Genomic DNA, 27084 nt, shown 5'->3' on the forward strand with positions numbered 1-27084 from the left:
AAATGCACTAACACTGAACTAAAGTTATTTTCAGAATCTATAACCCAAGAAAAGAAAAGACAATAGGGTATATGGGTTAAGGTTTAGGCCATTATTATAGGAAAAAGCCTTTGAAACTTAAAACCATTTTTTAAACAAAAGTTATAGGATTCCAATATATTTACCAAATAGGTGGACCAGCCAGAAACTTGTACATATTTATACCCTCCCCATAAAATGAAATAAAATAAAAAGTACTAGAACGAGTCCCTGTTGTTTTGGGAAAATACACCTTTAAAAACTTACTTTAAAAAGCTATTTGGGATTAGAAAAAAGAAAGTGGGAAAAGAACTGAATGCACAGCTCACAGGAGAGCCCCACATATGAATACGACACGCTACCAAGTCATTTGTTTCTGCATTCAAAAATGATTAATGCGGCTCTGGCCAGTGCTGGTTGGCTCAGTAGCTAGAGCATTGGCCTGGCATATGGACATCTCAGGTTCAGTTCCAGGTCAGAGCACACAGGAAAACCGATCATCTGCTTCTCTCCCTCTTTTCCTCCCACAACCAGTGGCTTGATTGGTTAGAGCTTCGGCCCCAGGTGCTGAGGATAGCTTGATTGATTCAAACATCAGCCCCACACAGGGGTTGCCAGGTGGATCCCAGTTAGGGTGCATGCCGGAGTCTATCTCACTATCTCCCATCCTCTCACTTAAAAAAGAAAAAAAAAAAGAAATGATTAATGCTTGACTCAAGCTAAAAAATCACTCTCCCTCATTTCAAAAATACCTGACCAACCCAGGCTCCCTGGCGATGACCACCGAGCAAAGCTCTGGCAGCCCTGGTATGGAGCTAGTAAACCGTAGCACACTGGGCTCTGGTGCTCAGATGCACAAACAAAGACGACAGGCAAGGCCATCGACCAACAGCCCAAGCGGCACTACGCTAAGAAAAGGCAGCTCCTGGTGGGCAGCAGGAAAGGGGGGAGGGGGGTGTAAGGCTTTGTGGGAGACCAGGGTTTTCCTGACTGAGGACCGGAATCCTGGATGAGGCCAAGTAAGGCAACCTGAAAAAGGCCTCATTTGCTTGTGAATGAGGTGAGAATTTCCCAGGTTTATTTTCATCTGCTTGGGAAAGGAAAAGAAGAAAAATTCCTTGCAGATGTTGTAATACTCACACCCAGGTGTATAATTATTGAATTAAAGACCTTGATATTTGTCCAACTCATTACTAGTATATGTTGTCTAGGTGAAAACAAAGGCGTATATAATGACAGAAGAATGACATAATTTATCACTGGCTTTGAGTTGCACATGATGCTAACATAACTGTTACCTGGCAACAAGTGAAGAGTTACTTCCTTCTCTGTTACTTCCTTTTCGTTTGTGTGAATTTCCTAAAAGAGAAGAACAAAGGATAATATTTTTCTTTGTTTAAGGGCTCAAGAAGAATAATTTAAAGCCATGCTTTCAGAATACACACAACATATTACCCTCAGGAGTTTATTTGACAAGCTAATGACTTTTATTAAAAAGTATTTTTTAACTAAAGGGAGACAGAAAATTCCAACAAATTAGTTCAACATATTAAATTATTTAGGATAATTATTAGTTGTCCCAAGTGGAGCGAGAGGGTTGGGCATTCCCTATCTAAAGCATAAAAAAATCACACAGGAAAGTAAGGCAGCTCAAACACAGAGTCAGAAAGAGAATGGACTACATCTCACAGAATGGTTCCCCTCTCCTTCCATGGAGAAGCAAAGACTAAAAGCAATACATTTTGTGTTATACAGAGAAAACAGACTTACATAAAGGGCTTAGAGGTAATAAAAAAAATATGAATGTATCAAGTCAATACTGATCCATCTACTTGGAAGCATACGAGGGCTCAGTAAAGACAGCTAAGACATTTTTTGCCCATTTTAAGTTACCTAAGATGCCAAGACAGTGCCATGAAATGCTATAAGTTTTAGATTTTATTTATTCATTTTTAGAGAGAGAAGAGAAGAGAAGAGAAGAGAAGAGAAGAGAAGAGAAGAGAAGAGAGAGAGAGAAGGGGGAAAGGAGCAGGAAGCATCAACTCCCATATGTGCCTTGACCAGGCAAGCCCAGAGTTTCAAAATGGCAACCTCAGTGTTCCAAGTCGACACTTTATCCACTGCACCACCACAGGTCCGATGCAATCACTTTTAATAAGGAATTAAGTCCAGGTTCTGTGATCACATCTTCAAATGCTTCCCTGTTGGGTTTGGTGTTTATTGAATATTCAAAGATAATCAGCAATATTTAATGAATTAATGGACCAAAGCAACAGTCATAAGTGGCTGTTAACCTAACAAGAAGAGAAACACGGTAGGTCTCCTAATGCAATCTACCACACCACCTATGAAGAAGTCTTTCCAAAACAGCGAACCTCCACCTGATAGAGCATCGCTGTCAATCTACTAACTTATAAGAAACACTGGGACAGAGAAACATGTTAAATGACACCATGGGGATGCAACCAGTCAAATTCTGACTGGAAAACTGTACAAGACACAATTAGTTTTGTCAAATTTGTTTTGTTTTGTCTTGTTGGTAGGAGGCTCTGGTGGTATGTGTTATCGGAAGTTAATTCACACTGAAATAAGACATTGGTTCTTGATCCTAAATTAGAAGAAACTTGGGTACAGCTGAGGCAGGGAGAGGCTAAACAGCCTATCTTCTCTTTGAAGCTGAAGAAGAAAGTCATGGCCGTTTCAGAGAACCCATTTTGAGCAAGGCGTATTTTAGAGATGGCTACAATTTCCATCCCAGGATAGAATCAAGTCCCTCAGAGACAGTCCTTCCCAAACTTGGGGAGTGGCAGATTATCTGCGGAGCCTGTTACCCCTACAGACACTCAGACCTTACCACAAGCCTATGGCATCCGAGAATTTTGGTAATTTAGAAATTGTCATTGAGAATATTTACCATCTGTCACTGACAAAGAACTGCATTAAAGCATAATTATTTTTGACAAGCCTATCATCTTTCTCTGAGAAGAGAGTGAAGCTATTCATTAAATTCAATCAGCTGTAAAAAAATTAAAAAGCTCTAGCCATCATCTTGACTAGTGCTTGGAATTTGGTTCAAACACTAAAGCCAGTGTGGTGAAGACAACCCTGATATGTCCACAGAAGTATCTATCATCTTCTTATAAAGAATTTACACTATCCAAAACTAACTATATTAATTTTTGAAATAGTTAATGGAATCCTTTCTTCAGCAATTAGAAGATACCTTTTAGGATTCTGTCTTACCCAAAATTCCCTTTCCCCGGACAACTGTTCCCTGTTCCCCCAATGTTTTGAACCTCCTACTCCCCATCAACTGCACAGGGAATAGACAGGAGTCCCACAAAGGGCTAGTCATTTTATCTCCCCTATGGGCTCGGCTAATAGAAGCTGCTAATCAAGCTGGCTCAGACCACAGACACATGGGGAAGCAGAGGGAGCTGTTCTGCAGAGAATGAGACATATGGAGAGGCTATGTGCAGATACAAGCCCAATCAGGGCCGGACGCCCATGGCTTTCCAGGCTTCAGTGAGGCCCGCAGTTCCATGAATCACACCTGGGCTATCTTTATAATAAATCCCCTTGTTAGCATAAATTAGCTACAGTGGATTTTTGCTGATTTTCACTAAGGGCATACTGATTTAAGTTTAATGCACTAACAATAGATGGGGTGTCTAGCTTCTCCCTGCCTCAGTTGTACCCAGGTTTCTCTAAACCACAGATGAATACAATCACGTCATGCAACACGTCAATGTACAATAACACTTTCAGGGTCATAGGATCAAGAACCAATGTCTAGCCACAACTACCTGCTAAACTGGCAAGAAAAGTCAAGTGCCAGAACTAGGACCTACTGCCTCAAGTGTGAGGGTTTTAGGTGGAGTGAGGATATATGAGGTCTCCAAGCCATAAATCCTCATAGAATTCTTGCCATTATTCAGCGATTAAACCCTCTGAAAGGCTCTCCTCGGCTACCACCACCTCCCCTTCACGACCTCTCTGGGTATAGAGGCGCACACCTCACCCTGTCCCCTTCTACACATACAAGCAGAAACTCACTAAAAAAAGAAAAAGAACCCCACATCATTCTTAGCCTTGTCATTTCCAAACTGAGTCACATATGTATGGACATATATGTATATATACATATATACATATACATATATACAGGAGTGGGCAAAAGTAGGTTTACAGTTGTCAGAACACAAAATTTATCCCTGTGTTATTATAATCATAACCTGCATGTCTTTTTCCATATAACCGTAAACCTACTTTTGCCCATCCTTGTCTTTCTATAAAGCATAGGATGAGGAAGACAGAGGTTTGTACATGGGAAGAGAGAAGGAGATTTCTAAGGAGACAAAGATTACTTATTTTTATTAATTGAATTTATCGGTGTGGCACTGATTCACAAAACCATGCAGGTTTCAAGTGCACAACTCAATAAAATACCACTGCACACCGTATCCTGTGCCCTCCGCCCCAAGCGGAGTCTCTTTCTGCCCCACCCCCCACCTCCCCTCTGCTATTCTCACGTTTTGTCTATGTCTATAAGTTATGTATGTATATTTTTGGCTAATCTCTTCACCTTCTTTCATCCAGTCCCCTCATCCCCCTCGCCGAGACAAAGATATTTAAATATTTTATTTCTTGATTTTAGACAGAAAAGCAGGGAGCGAGATCATAGTTTGCTTCACTTTAGTCGTTCATTAACTGCTTCTCGTATGTACCCTGGCCTGGGGTTCCAAACTGGCGACCTCAGCATTCCAGGTCCATGCTCTATCCACTGTGCCACCACAGGCCAGGCAGCCAAAGATAATTTTAAATGAATCCCTACCAAGTGCAAGGTAAACAGGAGCTCACAGTTCAGTGGAGAGAACAGACAATACCAACATCCTGTACTTCAGAATACAATATGACAATACTATAATAAAGTTATTAATGCGGGTCTACAAGAACAGAAGAGGGAACCTGACTCTGTAGAGACCAACAGAGGGAGAAGTGGTAGAAAGACTGCTTAAGCAAGTGCTTCTGGGGAAGTGGCTTGTCAGGAATGTGCAGGAGTTCAACGGGTGGACAAGCAGAGAGAGAGGAAAGCAAAGAGAAGGTGCAAAGACCTGGAGACAAGTAGATTCCCAACAGTACTCAACCTCCTATACTCAAAGGCTGCTATTCCTCAGCCTCCTTCACTGCAGATGGGAAAGGAGAGTAACATACACAGTAATGTACATGCTGCTGCTGCTGCTGCTGCTGCTGGACAGCCAGCCTCCAAGAAAAAGTGCTCTACAGTCAGCATTGAAGGCCTGTGAGCCCCTGTCTCAGATGCCACTACACAAACTACAGCAAGACTTTATTCATACAAAACACACATTACTCAGCAGCCCCACCTATTTGGAACACTATCGAAAATTAAATTCAAAAAGTCTTCTGAGCAATAAAAACAGATGTGGCCCTGCTCGTGCATGGCAATCAAAGCCCTCCACAATCTCCTTATCAGGCTCAGATTCCACTTCAACTGTGTGCTTTTAACTATAATAGCAATAGCCCAGCCCTGGCCGGTTGGCTCAGTGGTAGAGCGTCAGCCTGGTGTGCAGGAGTTCCGGGTTCGACTCCCAGCCAGGGCACACAAGAGAAGCACCCATCTGCTTCTCTACCCCTCCCCCTCTCCTTCCTCTCTGTCTCTCTCTTCCCCTCCCGCAGCCGAGGCTCCATTGGAGCAAAGATGGCCCGGGCGCTGAGGATGGCTCTGTGTCCTCTGCCTCAGGCCCTAGGATGGCTCTGGATGCAACAGAGCAACGCTCTGGATGCAACAGAGCAACGCCCCGGATGGGCAGAGCATCACCCCCTGGTGGGCATGCCGGGTGGATCCTGGTCAGGCACATGCGGGAGTCTGTCTGACTGCCTCCCCGTTTCCAGCTTCGAAAAAATGCAAAAAAAAAAAATAGCAATAGCCCATATTTATTATGCTTCTATTATGTGCCACATAAGTACTCACTAGTGTCTCATTAATCCTCACAATGTTAGTAATCAGTCTTATGTGCACGTTACAGATGAAGCAACCGAGGCGTAAAGAGGTTCAGTAGCTTTCCTTTTGTAGGAGGTAAGTCACTAACCAAGGGTTCAACCCAAATCCTAACTCCAGAGCTCACATTCTTCGCTGCTGGGTAGTAGTTCTAACAAACATGGTCTCCAGTTCGTTTCCTACTACAAAAGAGAGATCAGTTGTAACGTCTACTGCCTATAATAGGAAACCAGTCTTCTATTATTATACAAAACTGATTAGAACAAATTTTTTAAAGTCCCTTAAGAGAACTGTACTTCACTGTACAAGGATTTGCCACATGCAGGACAAAAGCATGTGAAAGCGAGTCAGCTAACACCCCTGAGAATCTGCTCAGAGGCTGAAAAGCAACCTGGTTGTTTTCATTCCATTGGTTCTCAAGAAGTAAATTCTCTAGTTTCACGGAGTTCACACTCAGGGTGCACATTGCAAAAGTGTGACAGACCTAGGGCACCTCAGGAAGTGCAGAAAGGGAAGGGCTTTGAAAAGAATGGGGTAGTGTGGTGGGGATTCCTACAATGAAGCTCTCACAAGGCCAAACCTCCTGTAAATGTTCACATCAGCCCTGCAATGCTACCAGCACTTTGAGTAAAAAAACTGAAGTTTCTACTCTCAATTCCATTTCATCCAGCCAGAGGGGCAGATTCCAAGATGCATCATCCCTAAAGCTTCTAAGACCAATTTCTTTTGATCGCATTTGGCACCAAAGTGCTAAAAGTAGACAACACATTTTATTCCCTCATCTCCACTTGTCTAAAATGGAAATTTAATACTGTTTTCTCCATTAAAATGGAAAATCTCAGAGGGGGAATATATTTGTATCCACATATTAGGTGGGAATCTACGTATACCATAGAACAAAACTTACCTTTTTTAAAGCAGAAAGTTGTACTTTCATGCATCATAGTACTCATAATTTTTATTTTTCCCCCTTATTCCTCCAGACTTCTCTATATGCATGTACCAAAAATAGAAAGAATATAGACTTGGGAGTACAATCCAAACCCAAATCTGGTACCTACAGACATGACTTTGGGCATGTCATTTAAACCTGAAACCTGACTTAGCTTTAGCTTCCTCCTATATAAATGGAAGAATATTAGCTACTATGAGGGTATGAAGAGATAACATGGTAAGCACCTGGCACCCGTATTTCAGTGACTGGGAGTTGTTATAACTGAAGGACATCGCAGTATCTGTGCTGCTTCCCGATTTCCTTTCTTCCATCTTCTCCTCACCTTGGATGAGAAAACAACTGAAATATACTGCTTAAGAGCTATGGTTATTCAAAAGTCTGTCCCATGAGTAGAATAATTTCTACTTCACTCTCAATTCTGTCCCCAAATTAAACTAAACTAACTCTACTAAGGAGATCTCTCATTCCTTTCTTCTGTGGATCAGAACCCCTGCAATTAATGCCATCCAGGTTGGTTCTAATTCGTAAGACTTTGACTACAGAAATATCTGAAGCCATGGAAAAAGAAATGGCATTTTTTCTATAAACAGAATTTATTTTCTACAAGTCCACAGTGACTTAGGTCTGGTCATTTTCTGTCTTATCTTCTGCATTAGAAAGTACTTTGAACCCACTACAAGACCAGAAAAGTTAAACTACGGGCTTTAGGAGATCCAAGGAAGGAACCACCTAGGTATGCCTTACAAAAGGACAGCTTTCTTGACTACTGATTTTATTGAAAACAGATCAATTGCTGCCTGACCTGTGGTGGCGCAGTGGATAAAGCGTCGACCTAGAAATGCTGAGGTCACCGGTTCGAAACCCTGGGCTTGCCTGGTCAAGGCACATATAGGAGTTGATGCTTCCTGCTCCTCCCCCTTCTCTCTCTCTCCCTCTCTGTCTCCTCTCTAAAAATGAATAAATAAAATAAAATTAAAAAAAAAAAAGAAAACAGATCAATTGCTGAAATTGCTTACCCATTAAGAATACTCAGTCATTAAAAAGATGAAATACTGCCATTTGTGATAACATAGATGAGTCTTAAGAATATTATGGTGATATGTCAGACGGAAAAAGACAAGAACCACATGATTTCACTCATACATGGAATATAAAACAAAAAGCAACAAACAAAAAATACCAAACTCATAGAATCAGATCCCAGTATTGTGGTTACCAGAAGGGAAGAAGGGTGAGGAGGAGAGGATGAACAGGAAAAAAGGGATCAAATAATATGATGACTAAAGGACTCTAGACTTTGGGCGGTGAGCACATAATAGAGTATACAGATGTCATATTATAAAGGTATATACCTGAAATTTATGAAATGTTATCCCAATAATTTTTATAAAGGATAAAAACCTGTAGCCTGACCAGTGGTGGCACAGTGGATAGAGCACTGACCTGGGATACTGAGGTTCCAGGTTCAAGACCCCAAGGTCACCAGGTTAAGCACAGGGTCACCAGCTTGAGTGTGAAATCATCAAAATGATGTCAGGGTCATTGGCTTGAGCCTAAGGTCACTGGCTTAAAGCCCAAGGTCGCTATCTTGAACAGCCTTAGCTGGAGGTCCCCCGGGCAAGGTACGTATGAGAAGCAATCAATGAACAACTAAAGTGACACAATCACATGTCTATGCTTCTCAATGTCTCTATCTCTGTCTCACTAAAACAAACAAACAAAAAACCTGTAGCCTGATCAGGTTGTGGCGCAGTGGATAGAGCATCGGACTGGGATGCAGAGGACCCAGATTCGAGACCCCGAGGTTGCCAGCTTGAGCACGGGCTCATCTGGTTTGAGCAAGGCTCACCAGCTTGAGCTCAAGGTCGCTGGCTCAAGCAAGGGGTCACTTGGTCTGCTGTAGCCCCACAGTCAAGGCACATATGAGAAAACAATCAATGAGCAACTAAGGAACGACAACGAAGAACTGATGTTTCTCATCTATCTCCCTTCCTGTCTGTCTGTCCCTATCTGTCCCTCTCTCTGACTCTGTCTCTGCCACACAAAAACACACACACAAAAAAAAAAACCTGTATAAGCACTTGAGTACTAGAATTTAAGGAGCCACACTGTAGACAATCACCACTAATATCCAACTTTTCTATGATTAACACTTCAAAAAAGGTATACATGTATACCACCCACTTCTTACAGATAGTCAACTAAGGAAAAAAAAAAAAAGTACCACCTCCACTACCATCACCCCACCCAAAAAGAAATCAAAATACACACCAGTCTTGAGAATAAAAATAACCGTAAGGACTCCAATAAATTAGAGAATACAAAGAGGAATTAGAAAGGAACCCTCCCCTCAAAAAGCTGAATTTTTCTTTTAATTTGGGAAGCTATCCATTTGGCAGGGAGGAGATGGAAGACAGAATGGAGCGTACTCAGGGGCTACAACCTATTGTTCCTTCATCCCTATGATTTACAGTAGCTCTTCGAATGTCACAAGAAAAACAAAGAAAGGACTAACAAATATGAAGATAATATTTCAATGTTTTTGAGAAAGGGAGTGCTGTAACATCTGTGGCTTGTTCATCACAGGAGAATGAACGTAGTTGAGTGGAGGTGAGGGAAGTGGTCACTGACAAGGTAGGTACAGGAGTGCCCACATCTGGATGTGCTGAGTCTGGATATGGATCTTTTTCTTTTTTTTTTAATTAAGTGAGAGGCAGGGAGTCAGAGACAGACTCCTACATGCGCCCTACCAGGATCCACCTGGCAAGCCCCCTACCAGGCGATGTTCTGCCCATCTGGGGCCACTGTTCTGTTGCTTGGCAACTGAGCTATTTTATTTTAGCACTTGAGGCAAGGCCACAGAGCCATCCTCAGGATCTGGGGCCAACTTGCTTGAACCGTTCGAGCCATGGCTGTGGGAGGAGAAGAGAGAGAGAGGAGAGAGAGAAGAGAGGGGAGGGGACTTTAAATGATGAGAGGGTTTTTTTTGTTTTGTTTTTGTTTTTTAATTTTATTTATTAATTTTACAGAGAGAGGAGGAGAGAGAAGAAGTAGTATCAAGTCATAGTTGCTTCACTTTAGTTGTTCATTGATTGCTTGTTGTATGTGCCTTGACCAGGCAAGCCCAGGGTTTTGAACTGGCGACCTCAGCATTCCAGGTCAATGCTTTATCCACCGTGCCACCACAGGTCAGGCGATGAGAGCTTTTAAAAATATTCCATTGGGGTCCTGGCCGGTTGGCTCAGTGGTAGAGCGTCGGCCTGGTGTGCAGGAGTCCCGGGTTCGATTCCTGGCCAGGGCACACAGGAGAAGTGCCCATCTGCTTCTCTACCCCTCCCCCTCTCCTTCCTCTCTCTCTCTTCCCCTCCTGCAGCCAGGACTCCATTGGAACAAAGGTGGCCCGGGCGCTGGGGATGGCTCTATGGCCTCTGCCTCAGGTGCTAGAATGGCTCTGGTTGCAACAGAGCAACACCCCAGATGGGTAGAGCATCGCCCCTGGTGGGCATGCCAAGTGGATCCCGGTCAGGCGCATGCGGGAGTCTGTCTGATTGCCTCCTTGTTTCCAACTTCAGAAAAATACAAAAAATAAAAATAAAATAAATAAAATAAAAATATTCCATCAGGGCCCAGAGAAACATATGGGAGACTAAGATATAATTACCAGGGCTTGGGCATTATATAGATGGTATCACTAAATGCTCAGACTGTGGTACTGAAGAAGCAGTGCATCCGTTAAACGCTGTCATGTCTGTGGCATTAGTCCAGAAAGACCAGCAGTCATGGAGCCTGTCCAGTGAAAACCACAGGAGTGCAATGGCTGTGGACAGGCCGGCAGGCGTCATCCCCAGACCCTGCAGCCAATTCAACCAGTGTCCAGTGCCAGCTGCTTTGGTCCTACCCCTGTTCTCTGGGGTGCTAGCACCTTCTCAAACTGTCACCTGGTTCCAGTGGAGGGCCCAAAGTGCCCCTTAACCTTTTGCTCCTTCTATCACACTATCCTTCAACTCGGAAGCTCCCGACCCAGCTGCCTGCTCAGCAAATGTTGACATCTTACTTCTAGAAAATACGAAATGTGGATGGAATAAATTCCCTCCTAATCCCAATTAACTATCATGTTCAATGTACAGAGGAAAAAGGCAGAAAGGTAGGGTTTCTTAATAATCAAGCAGAACTGGTTATACTAGTTATGTAGACAGACATTTTTCTGAAGACATCTATAAGCTAATTCACTTGAAAGTGGTGCATATTTTCAACAAATGCGTCCATTAAACTTGGCCTACGTGTTTTGTGTGGCACCTCATGATACTGCAGGTCTGGACCAAGCTGCCTATTATGGCACAAAAGAATAGCACTACTGGCACTGGTCACAGAATGTCCAGTTACAAAATCAGGATGTCCCAGTGGCCTGAATTCAGTTGGAAGAGCATAAACATAATGGAAAGTTCTGCTGGAGCAGTAGAATCAGTATTGAGGTTTTTTTCTTAATTCCTTATTTCTACATTTATCCCAATGTTACAGCTACTCCTTTTGTTTGTCTTAATTTAAAAAGAGTATAAGGGAATGAACAAGTCTTCCAGTTTACTCATGGTTCAGCCCACAAATCAAAAGTAGCTACATCTGGCCTGACCAGGCGGTGGCGCAGTGGATAGAGCGTCGGACTGGGATGCAGAGGACCCAGGTTCGAGACCCCGAGGTCGCCAGCTTGAACGTGGGCTCATCTGGTTTGAGCAAAAAGCTCACCAGCTTGGACCCAAGGTCGCTGGCTCAAGCAAGGGGTTACTCGGTCTGCTGAAGGCCCGTGTTCAAGGCACATATGAGAAAGCAATCAATGAACACCTAAGGTGTCGCAACGAAAAACTAATGATTGATGCTTCTCATCTCTCTCCGTTCCTGTCTGTCTGTCCCTGTCTATCCCTCTCTCTGACTCTCTCTGTCTCTGTAAAAAAGAAAAAAAAAGTAGCTACATCTGTTCCTGCTCCAACAGCAAATGTCAGTAATACCCAGGGGCCAGCAGCTGCCACTGCCCTCATGTTATCTAAGAACCTCCCCCAGGGCTGAGCCAGACAGCCTATGCCAGACAAGATGTGAGGATGTCACCCCCCTTCAGCAAGCTTATGGCCAAAGGAGCCACACCTACTGGAGCCCCCCTCATATAGCTGGCCCAGCATTACAAAGTTCTCAACCTGATCTCTCCTCAGAACTGTATCTCTGAAAAGGAGTGGCCTAAAGCAAGGGCTCCAAGGAACCTGAGGAGCGAAACCCGTGAGTCAACATGCAAGGTGTAAGTCTTGTTACTCAAAGCTGCAAGATGACCCATTTCTAATATAGACCAAGTCATTTCAACAAACAGCTCCTGAATAGCCTACATATCAAATGCTGAGGATAAAAACATGAGTAAGAACTGACTTCTAACTTTCAGACAGACACATAAAAAATCACAATTGGAACACTGGGTAATCAGTACCCTAACTCCTAGAGCCTGCAAAGGATTATATCTCTACTCATCAGCTCACATAATCTTCACAACTTTGTTAACTGCCATTATGGTCCTCACTTCACAGGAGGAAAATGAAATTGACCACGGTAATGGGACTCAAGCCTCAGTTTACCTGACCAGTCACACTCTTCACTACAATACAACCTACCAGGCCCTGCTGACCACACCCTCCTCAAGGGTGCTGTCTCTGTTCCCTTTCCTTTCATACACTTTCATTGACTGAACTGTCATTTCTTATACACATGCTCTCATCCAGCACTGCAAACCCAGGGAGGAACACAACACAGAGCCCAACCTTCCCAGAGTACATGGGAGCGACCACAGTATGAGTAGTAATAAAGATGTGTGCAAGCTCTGGCTGATAGCTCGGTTGGTTAGAGCTTCGTCCCAAAGCACAGAGGTTGCTGGTTCGATCCTCAGCCAGGGCACATACAGGAAGAAATCTATGTTCCTTTCTTTCTCTCTCTCTCTCTCCCTCTTTCCCTCCCTTCTTCTCTCATTAAAATTAATAAATAAAAATTGTTTTAAAAAAGAAGATAATGATCAGCAGAGATTAGATTACAAAGAATCTTTTAAAAAAATAAAAGAAGTGTGCAGCAAAATGCTGCTCGGAGAAGAACAGGCTACAATGGGAACACAGCAGAAACACCTAACTGCATTCAAAGAGGGACAGAAAAGACTACTTACTACCCTCAGGAGGTGTCGCTTATACCGAGACCTGAAAATCAGCAGAAATGAGTTCCAAGCCAACCAACCTACACTCCATACAGCTGCTCTTTCTCAAGTCTCCTTTCTGGGCAAGGTCCCCTTCCCTTCTCCCAAGGCCTGTGCTCTCTGCATAAGCTCTCCCACTCACATGTTGCCAACAATATGTGCTAGTGACCCCCAAATGGCTCTTCCCTCCAGATCTCTCTTCAGAGTTATAAATCTGGACACCCAAAAAGCCTCCAGGTAACCTGCACTGGAATGTCCCTCAGAACCTCCAGATTCACATTTCCAATGTATCTCATCACCTCCACCCTGCTCCTCACCAAACCAGCTCGCCCTCCTCTGGAATCCAGCTCAGTAGATGGCCCCATCATCGACCAAGCTAGCCATGCCAAACACCCAGGGGTCATGCTAACTAATCCCTGCCCTTCACATTCTGTCTGCTCTGCTTTCTTTCTTTCTTTTTTTTTTTTTTTTTGTATTTTTCTGAAGCTGAAAACGGGGAAAGACAGTTAAGACAGACTCCTGCATGTGCCTGACAGGGATCCACCCGGCACGCCCACCAAGGGTGACGCTCTGCCCACCAGGGGGCGATGTTCTGCCCCTCCGGGGCATTGCTCTGCCACAACCAGAGCCACTCTAGCGCCTGGGGCAGAGGCCAAGGAGCCATCCCCAGCGCCCGGGCCATCATTGCTCCAATGGAGCCTTGGCTGCGAGAGGGGAAGAGAGAGACAGAGAGGAAGGAGGGGGAGAGGGTGGAGAAGCAAATAGGCGCTTCTCCTATGTGCCCTGGCCGGGAATCGAACCCGGGTCCCCCGCATGCCAGGCCTACGCTCTACCGCTGAGCCAACCGGCCAGGGCCTCTGCTCTTTCTTAACAGCTCCAGAACCCACCCACATCTGTCCATCCCTGTGGCCGCTCTCCAAGCCAGGCCATCGTCATCTCTCACCTAGCATGCTCCACGACTCCAGCTGCACTGTGCCAATCCAGCCCCAGTGCATCCACTGGGCCCACCCAATCCATAGTCCACACAGTTCAAATCCTCTGCAAAGCTGTCTTTGACCCAATCTCTCCCCTGTATTGCAATAATCTCTTTCCTTATCTCTCTCCCCAACCAATGATCCCAACTGGGCTGAGCTGTACCTTTATGTATCTTTAGCTTCAACTCCCGAGTATATACCGTAATTCCTGACAGATAGTAAATTGTCAATAAAAGTTTACTGACAGAATGTATAAATGAAAACATACAAAGAGACAAATATTTTTCATCATGGTAATATTCTTTAGTCCTAAACTGTTCTTGAGAAAAAAAGAAACCACTCTATTAAAAATGACTATTAAGTATCTGACAAGTACCAGGTATTACTGAACTTTTATCATGCTCCTCCCTTAGCTGGCTTTCTGAAATACCCTCTAGTCTCATTGATAGGGTAGGGGCATACCAAAGCCAGACTTTAAATATGAAGTCTATTTCTGAAGATATAGACTAGAGCAGCGGTTCTCAACCTGTGGGTCGCGACCCCGGCGGGGGTCGAACGACCAAAACACAGGGGTCGCCTAAAGCCTGTGTTTTGGTCGTTCAACCCCCGCTGGGATCGCGACCCACAGGTTGAGAACCGCTGGACTAGAGACTCAATGTCCAGTCCTTGGGAGACAGAAATCTCAATAGGATTTGTTTCCTGGAGCTGATTCCAGAGCTGCTGGTCCCCTGCTCCTGGCCGGGGGGCACCCCTCCCTTCCCAGCCAGTCTGGCAAGCAGGCCCGCTTCCCTTTGAGAGCATGACCAGCTCAACTCTATAACAAGACACTGTCTTTTGCAATTACAAGCAACAATTACTCTGACAATAAACTAAAAAAAAAAAAATCAGTATCTGCCAAAGAAGCAGACAGGCAGTAAGAGGCAAACTGACAACCTCTGTCTGGACTCAAGGTAGCAGACAGAGCTATGTGGGTACCTGGTCTTTAAATACTCTGCTGTTTACTCAGCAAGCAAATCAGTTCTCAGCCACCATATGTTCATCTCACAGGGCTAGCTGGGAACTCTCAAGAGCATTACAGACATTTATAATCCACAAAAATATATGTCTAGCCTGAGCAGGCGGTGGCGCAGTAGATAAGAGCGTTGGACTGGGATGCAGAGGACCCAGGTTCGAAACCACGAGGTTGCCATCTTGAGCACGGGCTCATCTGGTTTGAGCAAGGCTCACCAGCTTGAGCCCAGGGTCGCTGGCTCGAGCAAGGGGTCACTCTGTCTTCTGTAGCCCCCCAGTCAAGGCACATATGAGAAAGAAATCAATAAACAACTAAGGAACCGCAACAAAGAACTGATGCTTCTCATCTCTCTCTCTTCCTGTCTGTCGCTCTCTCTGTCACAAAAAACAAAGTAAAAAAACAACAACTGCAATTTAAGATATTTATATATATATCTAGCCTAACCAGGCAGTGGCACAGTGAATAGAGTGCCAACCTGGGGTGTTGAGGACCCAGGTTCGAAACCCCAAGGTTGCCAGCTTGAGCGCAAGCTCATCCGGCTTGAGCACGGAATTGCCAGCTTGAGCGTGGGATCATAGACATGACCCTTTGGTTGCTGGCTTGAAGCCCAAGGTCACTGGTTTGAGCAAAGGGTCACTGGTCTGCTGTAGCCCCCCAGTCAAGGCATGTATGAGAAAGTAATCAATGAACTAAGCTGATGCTTCTCATCTCTCTCCCTTCCTGTCTCCCTCGCTTGCTCACTTTAAAAAAATGTCTAACTTAAACATATAAATTTGCTGGAGGTTGTACTGCATCCACTTTCACATGTCCTACGTCATTATCTTGACAAGAATCTGTGAGGTATTTCCACCTAAGGCCAGTAAAGCTCTGGGAGGGGAAATAATACACCTGGGCGCACGGAGCTCAAGAGGTGTTACCAGTACTCATTCTCAGGACTCGGGACACCAAATTCAGTACTTTAATTCTAACTTTGTTTTTGTACAAGATTTATTAAGACATATTCACATAACATTCACTTCACCTATTAAAGTGTACAATTCAATGGTATTCAGTATATTCCCAGAGTTGTACAACCATTACCACAATCAACTTGAGAACATTTCATCATGCCTAAAAGAAAGCCTGTGCCTGCTAGCACTCATCATTTGTTCTCCCTATCTGCCCCCAGCCCCAGGCAACTACCAATCTTCAACGTTTTCCCCATTACAAAAGAATACCATCCAGCGTCCTGTCCTTACAACTGTACCAAGTCTTCAGGACAGAGATAGGCAACGCCCTTTGACAGTGCACTACCCTAACGCTTGTGCAATACTTCCCTTCGTTCCAAATCATTTCTTTCACGTTTAGACTGCTTTCCCCCCTTAGCACGGATATTTTTAAAGAAAGGAAGTAACCGCTCACTAAGACTCAAACTAAGCCCTCACTCTGCTCGAACAGCTCAGTCTTTATTAACGGGCAGTGAAAAAGGATCACCCACTCCTGCTTCTTAGCAAGGATCACTCTCACCAGACATTCCTCCGGGCCTTAAACAATCCAAAGGCTTCATCAAACTCTCCTTAGTAAGACACTCAAGCTAAAGAAGAAATGTTAAGACCAAATACCAATGTAAGCCTCAGAACCCGTAGCCATGACCTCACCAAATAGCCGGCTCAATTCCAACAGAGAGCTGCTCACTTGCTGGAACCGAAGCTGCCTGAGGAAGCAGAGGCAAGCCAGACACATAGGCAACCGGGTTTTAGGCTCCCAGGCCAGGTCACAGGTTTAACAAACAACAGGCCCTGGTGACAGCTAGGACTATCTGAGGGCAAAACACCTAATGCCAACACGGATTCTTTGGGCATAAGGATGGGAGAGCAGAGTCAGCAATCACATGAAGGCCTAATACAGTTCTGAACCTCAGCTCCCTAAATTATGGTGCAGAAACGTAAAAAGACCCCGAATGATGCCCTCACCACCTGCCCCCTGAGGCCCCCTCCTGAGATGGCCCTGATCCACAGCTCTGTCTGCAGCTACCTGGGCTCCACAAAGCCACCTGAATGGCAGAGCAGCCCTGCCCCCCAGGAGCTTACAGTTCTGCTGGAGAAACAAGATGCAGACACAGCGCGATTATACACCAAGGAGGAGAGAGAGTACTCAGCGTCCCACCGCGAGCCTGAGCTCCAGACAGCCTGTATCACAGGCAAAAGGCAAGGGAGAACGGCAGTGAGGAGCGACCTAGGGATGCAGAGTTTCTGCTGCAAGCACTTTCGAGATGGCCAAGCCTGGTGCTTTCTGAGCTATACCCATACTCTCTCTTCTTTCCTCTCTCTCATGAATATACATACTCATGCCCCTAAAGCAAGACTTGGGACAGTGTTTTGTAAAAGTTCCTCAAATAACCCTGTTGTTTAAAAAAAAAATGTTCCCTGCCAAACAGGTTTAAAAACACTCCCCTAATCCAACTCTATAAATCTAGAAGAAATGGCCACAGCCCAGGCGTCCCAAAGTCAGGCGAATGCTCTGGCAACAAAGCCAAAGTGGGAAAAGTCCGCGGTGAGCCTGCTAGCCTTTAAAGGGCTAGACCCGTGGCCGGCATGAGAGGGAATTCAAACAGGAACATGCAAAGGCTGCAAACAGGAGCCAGGCCATGGTGTATGGCTGCCATGGGGTGCCACAGAAGGGAACCGAGGTCTGTGGCCCAGGCACAAGAGGAGATGCTAGCAGACAAGATGGTGATGGAAACGAAGACAGCACCACAGAGGTGTGGAGTACAGGGACTGGGGAAACGGGACTGACAGGTCCTCCTGGAAGCCCTTAAAACACGGGGAAGTACTGTTTCAGTAAGACAAAGAAGGAATCCATGGAACAGCTCACTGAAAACAAAAACTGTGCATGAAGGGTGGTCTGCCAGGTAGATGGGAAAGGTGCCTGTTGTGAACATGACATCGTCCTACAGGAGGAACAGCATCCCGGTTCCCGATACAGCCTCTGAGAGTGCAAGGGAAGAACAATGCCGGAAGGGACTGCAGGCTAAGTCTCGCCACTATCAGGACCTGCACCAGGGGCCCAGGGGCCCAGAGAACACATGAACACACACACAGAGCTATAGCTCTGGGGAGAAGTGCACTGGCCACTCCAATTCACATTTAGCAAGTGTTTACCATATGCCAGGTACTGTGTTAACAACTTTCCATGGATTGCCTCACTGAAGACTAATAACAATCTTAAGGGCTAGATACTATTTTTTTTTAAGAGAGAGAGAGAGAGAGAGGAAGAGAGAAGGAGAAGAGGGATTAGAAGCATCAACTTGTAGTTGCTTAACTTTAGTGTTTGTTGATTGTTTCTCATACGTGCCTTAGGGGGAGGCAGCTCAAGCCAAGCCAGTGACCTCTTGCTCAAGCCAGCTACCTTGGGCTCAAGCCAGTGGCCTTGGGCTCAGGCCAGCAACCCTTGGCTTCAAGCCAGCAACCTCGGGATTGTGTTGATGATCCTACACTCAAGCTGGAGACCTCCAGGTTTTAAATCTGGAACCTCAGCGTTCCGGGGCAATGCTCTATCCGCTGCACCACCACCAGTCAGGCAAGATAATATATATATATATTTTTTTTAAGAGTGGGATTCAGATAATATATATATATATTTTTTAAGATGTTTCTGATGGCATGTGTTACATCTTTTTTTTTTTTCCTTTTTTTTTTTTAATTTATTTATTCTCTTTTTGGGGGGGGGAGAGAGAGAGGGAGAGAGAGAGGAGGGGAAGGAGCAGGAAGCATCAACTCCCATATGTGCCTTGACCAGGCAAGCCAGGGTTTTGAACCGGCAACTTCAGTGTTTCCAGGTTGACGCTTTATCCACTGCGCCACCACAGGTCAGGCCAGATAATATATTTTTAAATCCCATTTCACAGATCACGAAACTGAGACTCAGAGTTAGATACCCAGGCCAAATCCACAGTTAGCAAGTAGCAGAGCTATAACTCCAAAGCCATGATCTTAACCACGACATAACATTTAAAGAGGTAGCATGGGATGTGCACGAGTGCTTGGGGAAAAGTGTCAGGTGGGCAGTGATGGGGCTGTGAGAGTCTTATCATTTACACTAACTGATGTGACTAATAGCAGCTGCAGAAACACACAGCAAGGCCTCCTGTGCCCCCCCCCCCCCACTGCTATATAAATACCAGGTCAGCTGAATAGCAGCTGAGGAGCTAAAAGCCTTGGGGCAAAAGCTCTTCAAAGGTCTTGGAGCAAGAGGAACAAGGGGCAAATGAGAAGGTGCCTATAGTCTGTGAAGGGCCAGACTGACCTAACAGTCAATGCAGCAACCAGAAAGAGGAAGAAATAATCCTGCCATTCCGCAAGCGCCCTGTATCCCACTCTTCAGGACTTCTCTCACTTGCACCCCCAAGTTATGTAAGGGATGAGGACAGGTGCTCCAGCCACCTGGTCCCAGCATGTCCATGAGCCTGCTGAGCTGTCCCTCTGGGATGTTGCCATAGCGTCCCTTACCTCTCCACACCAGAGCCCACTTAACACTGCCCTTTCCCAAACCTGCACATCCTTCAAATGAGGCTGGATGCAGCATCAGGAGTGGCAGTGGGTCCTCCTCCGTGCTCGGAGAGCCTATTGGGCCCTTCTGACTCATGAGCAGGCAGCACCAACCTCCATGAGTCAGAGCCACCTGTTGACTTGTCATCTCTGTTGTGAGCATCCTGAGTGGACAGGCTGTTTTCTTTGCATTCCTAATTCAAACACAGTGCTTACTAAGCAAATGGAAGGTATACAATTAATAATTCTTTCAATTCAAGTTATTATTAATAAAACAGTATCTAGCATTTGTTGAGCATCTGACGTGTCGGGTCCTGAGTTCGACATATGTGGTATTCCTTCTTATGCTCAAAATAAGCCTGCAGGGCAGATGTCATCCAACGTTACAGGTGAGGAAAGGAAGTCAGAAAGCTGAAGCCACAATGGGAAATGGATCTCAAGGGTGTAAAGCAAAACAGGAACTCAATTTTATGTCTGGAGAAAAGGCAGGAACAGTGAGACTTTTCATCCAAAACTCCGGACTTATTCCCTTCAAGGTTTTCTCAAGGTTTTGTTTTCTCTCCTAGCAAAATATCCAGCAGTTCAGAACCATTGTCTGAAACAGGGGTTGGCAATCTGTCACAGGGGAAAGGCACACGTCAAAATATTTCACCATTGTGGCCAGGACTTCATACATGAGTCCAGCTTTCCTTGTGGCTGAAGCTTCTCCCTTCCTCAAAGCAATCACCTTAGATGCCACTTCTGAGAGGCTCCCCACCAGCCAGGTCTACAAGAAACAATGAAGGACAGAGGCACGAGAGGGAAAAGCAATATGATTTTAGGAAAAGTATTTACATAGGAAATCAAAACCGCATGGTCTTGCAATGCCTATGAAATAGTTATTACTTCCAGAGGTGATTTGATTTTACATACTCATATCTTAAACCATTGAACAAATGAGATAAATGGACAAAATTTGCCCTATGACAGACAGACTTGTTAGAAATGAGGGGAGAGTGAGAAAAGTAAATATACAAAATGAAACTAGCAAGTCTAACCTGTGGTGGCACAGGGTATCAAGCATCAACTTGGAACTCTGAGGTCGCTGGTTCGAAACCCTGGGCTTGCCTGGTTAAGGCACATATGGGAGTTGATGCTTCCCGCTCTTCCCCCCCTCCTCTAAAATGAATAAATAAATAAAAATAATTCAAAATGAAACTAGCAAAATGTCAAAGGTCAAATATTAACAATGAAAAGTCAACTACTAAGTGCTTACATTAGGTAGGGATTTTAAATATAATCAAATCATTCTCAACTGTATAAAGGAACAATGAAAAGGGGAAAAAAAACTTTTAGAGATAATGAAAAATATTCTAAGAAAGAGTTTCCAACAGTGAACTTTCCTGGCATGATACCATGGCAACAATCACAACTGGTAACAACTCCACTTTCATTAATAGCTTAACTAGGAAAGATTTCTGTATTCTAAGATTGACCATCAAGCGTTTTTTGATACCACCCAAGTGGCTCTAACCAACTGCTTCTGAAGAGCAGCAATGACAGCCCACATCTACTAAAGGCTAACCACATGCCAAGTATCCTGCTAAGGGCTTTGCTGGCATAATCACATTTAATATTCATTAATATTCACATATATCTTTCAGGTGTTATTATTATCCCCACTTTTCATGTAGAAATACAACTGAGACTCACAGGTAGCAAGAGAGCAACTAACAAGAGTTTGCTCCCTTAAAGCTGTCATACTGCAGCATGTGGACGGGACTCCAGGAAGGGCAGGCCCTCCATTTCTACCTCCCCTTTTCTTCCTCCCAAAGCAAGAGAAGACCAGAGGTTACAAGAATTATTCCAGTTCAACCCTACTTCCCAACCCATCTTAAGTTTATTTTAAATGATTCATAAAAATGCAAATCCACTGTTCTTACGGTCTTAATAAAGAGCACATCAGCCCTGGCCGGTTGGCTCAGCGGTAGAGCGTCGGCCTAGCGTGCGGAGGACCCGGGTTCGATTCCCGGCCAGGGCACACAGGAGAAGCGCCCATTTGCTTCTCCACCCCTCCGCCGCGCTTTCCTCTCTCTCTCTTCCCCTCCCGCAGCCGAGGCTCCATTGGAGCAAAGATGGCCCGGGCGCTGGGGATGGCTCTGTGGCCTCTGCCCCAGGCGCTAGAGTGGCTCTGGTCGCAACATGGCGACACCCAGGATGGGCAGAGCATCGCCCCCTGGTGGGCAGAGCGTCGCCCCTGGTGGGCGTGCCGGGTGGATCCCGGTCGGGCGCATGCGGGAGTCTGTCTGACTGTCTCTCCCCGTTTCCAGCTTCAGAAAAATGAAAAATAAAATAAAATAAAATAAAAAAAAGAGCACATCAGAAGTCACAAGCGTACCCTGGTGAGAAACTGAGCGAGTTTCCCCTCTGGAAAACAACTCAAAGTATAAGCTCCATTGACACAGATCAGCAGTTCTATCGTCAAGCCTGACAACCACACACAGGTTATCAATTTTTATACATACATGAGATACACACACAACACACCAACTAACAAAGCTTTAACAGACTAAAAAAATAAAAATAATTGCTTTGGTTAGGGTAGCATAACTAAGGGTGATTTCATTTTTCTAACTTCCAAAGCTAGAAAAGTTCCAATGCAACTTTATTATACCGTCTTTATCATTAAAATAGGGTATATATCTTTTATAGTGATAAAAAAAAATTTGGGGCCCATAAATTTAAGTTTTCTCTAAAGTACTCTATCATACAGGATGGTTTAATGTGGAAGTAGTCCAATAACATCAAACATCCTGTTGAGGATATTCAGAGAACCACCTAGAACTTTACACTTCTCAGCACAGGCTCCTCACAGCCTAGGATTTTGAAGGTGGTCAGAGACGGAAGTAGGGCAGAGAGAAGAGTATCGTGCTCTGGTGTGGTGGCTGCCTGTCTTGGCAGCGGCCCGATCAGGAAGTGCTGCTTGACAGAGCCTCATGACATCTTCTGATGCTCCATCTGCAGAAGTTGTGTGAGGCTGGAATTGACCCAAGGAGATGCCGCAGGAAGTGTATGCAAGGGAGAAAAAGCGGAAGCTTTGGATAGATCATCAGGCTAAAGCCACAGCTAAGAAAGTGATCATTTCAGGAAGAACTTTTTTTTTTTTTTTTTTCATTTTTCTGAAGCTGGAAACAGAGAGAGACAGTCAGACTCCCGCATGCGCCCGACCGGGATCCACCCGGCACAGCACACCCACCATGGGGCGATGCTCTGCCCATCCTGGGCGTCACCATGTTGCGACCAGAGCCACTCTAGCGCCTGAGGCAGAGGCCACAGAGCCATCCCCAGCGCTCGGGCCATCTTTGCTCCAATGGAGCCTTGGCTGCGGGAGGGGAAGAGAGAGAGAGTAAAGCGTGGCGGAGGGGTGGAGAAGCAAATGGGTGCTTCTCCTGTGTGCCCTGGCCGGGAATCGAACCCGGGTCCTCAGCGTGCTAGGCCGATGCTCTACCGCTGAGCCAACCGGCCAGGGCCTCAGGAAGAACTTTTAATGTCCTTTAATAGCCTGTTAAATCACTATCAATGACCTCAATAAGCTCAAGGGAAATATTCTACTGTTAAAAAATTAGTTTGGAATAGAGAAAAAGTTAGTCTTAAAAAAAACAAACAAGTTAATGGATCTAGATTTTGCTTTTCAAGGTAATTTTTACTGCTAGGATGGAGTAAGTAGGGATAAGCCAATCTCTTCCTGTCATCCATTCGAGTCATCAAAATCAGTGGTCCAGTCTGACCAGGCGGTGGCGCAGTGAATGGAGCATCGGACTGGGATGTGGAGGACCCAGGTTCGAGACTACAAGGTCACTGGCTTGAGCGCGGGCTCATCTGGTTTGAGCAGGGCTCATCAGCTTGAGCCCAAGGTTGCTGGCTCGAGCAAGGGGTTACTCGGTCTGCTGTTCCCCCGTCAATGCACATGTGAGAAATCAGTCAATGAGCAGCTAAGGAGCCGCAGCGAGGAGTTGATGTTTCTCGTCTCTCTCCCTTCCTGTCTGGGAGATCTTCTCTGTGACTCTCTCTGTCTCTGCCACAGGAAAAAAAAAATCAGTGGTCCAGGCTGTGGCCGGTTGGCTCAGCAGAACATCGGCCTGGCATGTGAAAGTCCTAGGTTCGATTCCTGATCAGGGCACACAGGAGAAGCAACCATCTGCTTTTCCACCCTTCCCCTGTCTCCTTACTCTCTGTCCTTCTCTTCCCCTCCCACAGCTAAGGCTCTATTGGAACAAAGTTGATCCGGGTGCTGAGGATGGCTCCATGGCCTCCGCCTAAGGCGCTAGAATGGCTCCGGCCACATGGAGCAACGCCCCAGCTGGGCAGAGCATCACCCCCTGGTGGGCATGCCGAGTGGATCCTGGTCGGGGCATATGCGGGAGTCTGTCTGACTGCCTCCCCACTTCTAACTTCAGGAATGAATGAATAAATAAATAAATAAATAAATAAATAAAATCAGTGGTCCAATACAGTATTCCACCACAAAATAACCTCAATCATATCATCTTTGTATGCCCAACTCCTAGACTAGTGCCTGGTACTAGAAGGTGCTGAGTGAGTAGGTGTTGAATGAATTAACTTATCTCCATGGGGTCTATATCCTCTCAGTCATCTGGTGGATAACCAGACAAAAGCTAAGAAAGAAACTGTCACTGGAGACTGCAAATGAGTAAGCACTCTGGCGTGCAAACACCAACTGTGACTATAAGCACGTTTCACTAATAATATGCCCTGCATTCATAAACATAAGGGAGTCAGACTGTCTTAGTTTAAATCCTGCACAGCCCTTTGCCAACTGTGACTCTGAGTATTTAATCTCTCTGGGTCTCACTGTCCACATCTAAACATACAAAAAAGAGAGGTAACAGTAGTTGGTATCCACTGCATAAGACAGTGAAAATGCTGAAATGAGCTAAGGACAGATCCTGTGACACAGAGTATCTAATAAATATTAGTAATTATTTGTTTTTTTTATTTTGACCTGTACCCACAGTAAATTCTCTGGGAAGAGCACAGGACCATCGGTCACCTCTCCCCACCAAAAGAACAGCTGTAAATGAGACTAAGCAATCGAATATTCTTTTCCCTAAGAGATAAATGAAAAGAAAAATAATCAGCTCTTAAGTCTGGATATTTTATGACCCATCTCAATCTGTTTCTCTTCTTGCCTTCTCTTCTCACGCCTTCATAAAACTTCTCCTGAGCTCCTGAGAACCTGGCTTAGCCACTGGCACTGCTGGCTCTTAGGAGACAGTTCTTAACACTGTTCTGCAATACTGCTGTGGCCCAGGAGGACGCTTAACCCTGCAGGCCTCACTTCCACATCTGTATAACAGAAGGAGAGCACAGACCTCAACTAGATAATTTTTAAATTCTCTTCAAAATCTAAAACTCAGCCCTGGGCACCTGGCTCATTGGACAGACTGGCAGCCCAGCATGCAGATGTCCTGGGTTCGATCCCTGATCAGGGCATACATGAGAAGCAATCATCTGCTTCTCTTCCTCTTCCTTTCCCCGTTCTCTCTCTTCTCCTCCCACACCCATGGCTCGACTGGTTCAAGCATTGGCCCTGGGCGCTGAGGATGGTTCCGTTGGTCCTAGCGTTAGCCTCAGGCACTGAGGATAGCTTGGCTGGTTCAAGCATCAGCCCCAGACAGGCTGCTAGGAGGATCCTGGTTGCAGCACATGTAGGAGTCTGTCTCACTATCCTCCCTTCTCTCACTTAAAATAAATAAATAAATAAAAATAAAAAACAATCTAAAACTCCACAAACAAGAAATTGATAACTATTATTAGTACATTCAAGTCAAATACTGTCTAATATCTACTAGAAAATACATTCTAACTGTATTTGTAATACTGCACAAATATGGGCACAAGTACAGCAGACTCTAAAAGCTGAATTTTTCTTGGTATTGGTTTCAGGGAACAGCATATGACTACCCTGAAGTTTTTATTCAAGTCCCTTATCACAATGGAATGAACTACATATTACTAATCAGAATTTTCTCTTAGGACCACTTAATGGTCTTTTACTTACAAGCTTCTGGGTACAGACTAAGCATTTCTAATCACTATAAATTACCAAACCAGTTCTTCTAATTTCAAGGTAACAGCAGATAGCTGACAGTTTGGAAGAATTGGAACTGTCACTCGGCACCAGAAACGTGATTCACTAGAAAAACATTTAACACTACTTTCTTTGGTTCTTTGTGCTACCTAACATCTCTCCAAGACACTGTATGTGTCTATTGAGGAAAAAGGGTCAAATTAAAATGACAAGTTAACAATTAACATGGAAAGACATTTACAATATACATTTCTAGTGAAAATGGCAGATTACAAAATAATATCATCATCAATATTAATCCTATTTTGGTAAAAATATACATACACCTGTACACATCTGATAGTATATAATTCACATTGTTAATAGGTTTATAATTTTTCTGTAAAACACTTGTTATCTTTCTACAATGAACAGTCACACCTCCTGAAATAATTAAAACAGCTGTTTTATCTAACAAGAAAAATGGATCTGGCACCCAAACTATTAACAGATGATGCCCTGAAGCAGAGCTCAGCAGCCAGCAGTTTCCAAGCACAGAGCCTGACAGCCTTTGTACATTGTACCTGGAGCTGAGCTAGGGTGGACAGTGAGATGTTTTAGGTACCAGCCATTAAGTACCACCAAGATAGGTCCCGATTTCTCCTTCCTACTTACCTCAATTGCCAGAGCCATTGGCCTCCTACTTACAAGCTTTACTGATTTGTAACCCTCTGGGCAGAGTTTACAAAACTGACCAAAGGTCCTAAATTACAGTTCAGGATTTTAACTTTCACATTCATTGATTTAGGAGGATCAATAACAGAACAGCCTAAGTTACTTTGGCAAAGAACCAATTTTAAAAGTTGGAGCTAACTACTACCCCTCATTTATGGTTGTACAATGCTAAAGCTTCTGACCACAAGAGCAAAAAATAAGCCATGCTCTGGCCAGCTAGCTCAGTTGGTTAGAGCATCCTTCTCTTTCTATCTCTCTCCCTCCCTTCCTATTTCTCTCTAAAATCAATAAATGAAAAAAGTTCTTAAATAAATCATGATGTTTAAAAGCATCATCTTCAAATACATTATTCAGTTAAACACATCTGTTTTTAACACAAAATGCTGACTCCTTATAGATTCCTTGGCATATCACAGGCAGCCACCATTGAACTTCCTAAGATCTGATCAGTCAAGAACAAGTTCATCACCAGGCACAGGTATCATTAAACCATAAGGTGTGGCCTGACCTGTGGTGGCGCAGGGATCAAGCATCGACCTGGAATGTTGAGGTCCGCCGGTTCAA

General features: G+C 44.7%; 1 protein-coding gene across 2 annotated transcripts in view; it reads right to left on the bottom strand.

Annotated features, from left to right (window-relative positions):
• The window catches only part of MTMR12 (myotubularin related protein 12), a 70554-nt gene that overhangs the window by 40865 nt on the left and 2605 nt on the right, over positions 1 to 27084 (bottom strand). For both annotated transcript variants that reach the window (XM_066244258.1, XM_066244259.1), the window contains exon 2: positions 1317 to 1377. In XM_066244258.1, the coding sequence (XP_066100355.1) occupies positions 1317 to 1377 (61 nt within the window). The remainder of the gene's footprint in view (positions 1 to 1316; positions 1378 to 27084) is intronic.

Source organism: Saccopteryx bilineata, chromosome 1 (assembly GCF_036850765.1).
Source record: "Saccopteryx bilineata isolate mSacBil1 chromosome 1, mSacBil1_pri_phased_curated, whole genome shotgun sequence".
Lineage (NCBI taxonomy): Eukaryota > Metazoa > Chordata > Mammalia > Chiroptera > Emballonuridae > Saccopteryx > Saccopteryx bilineata.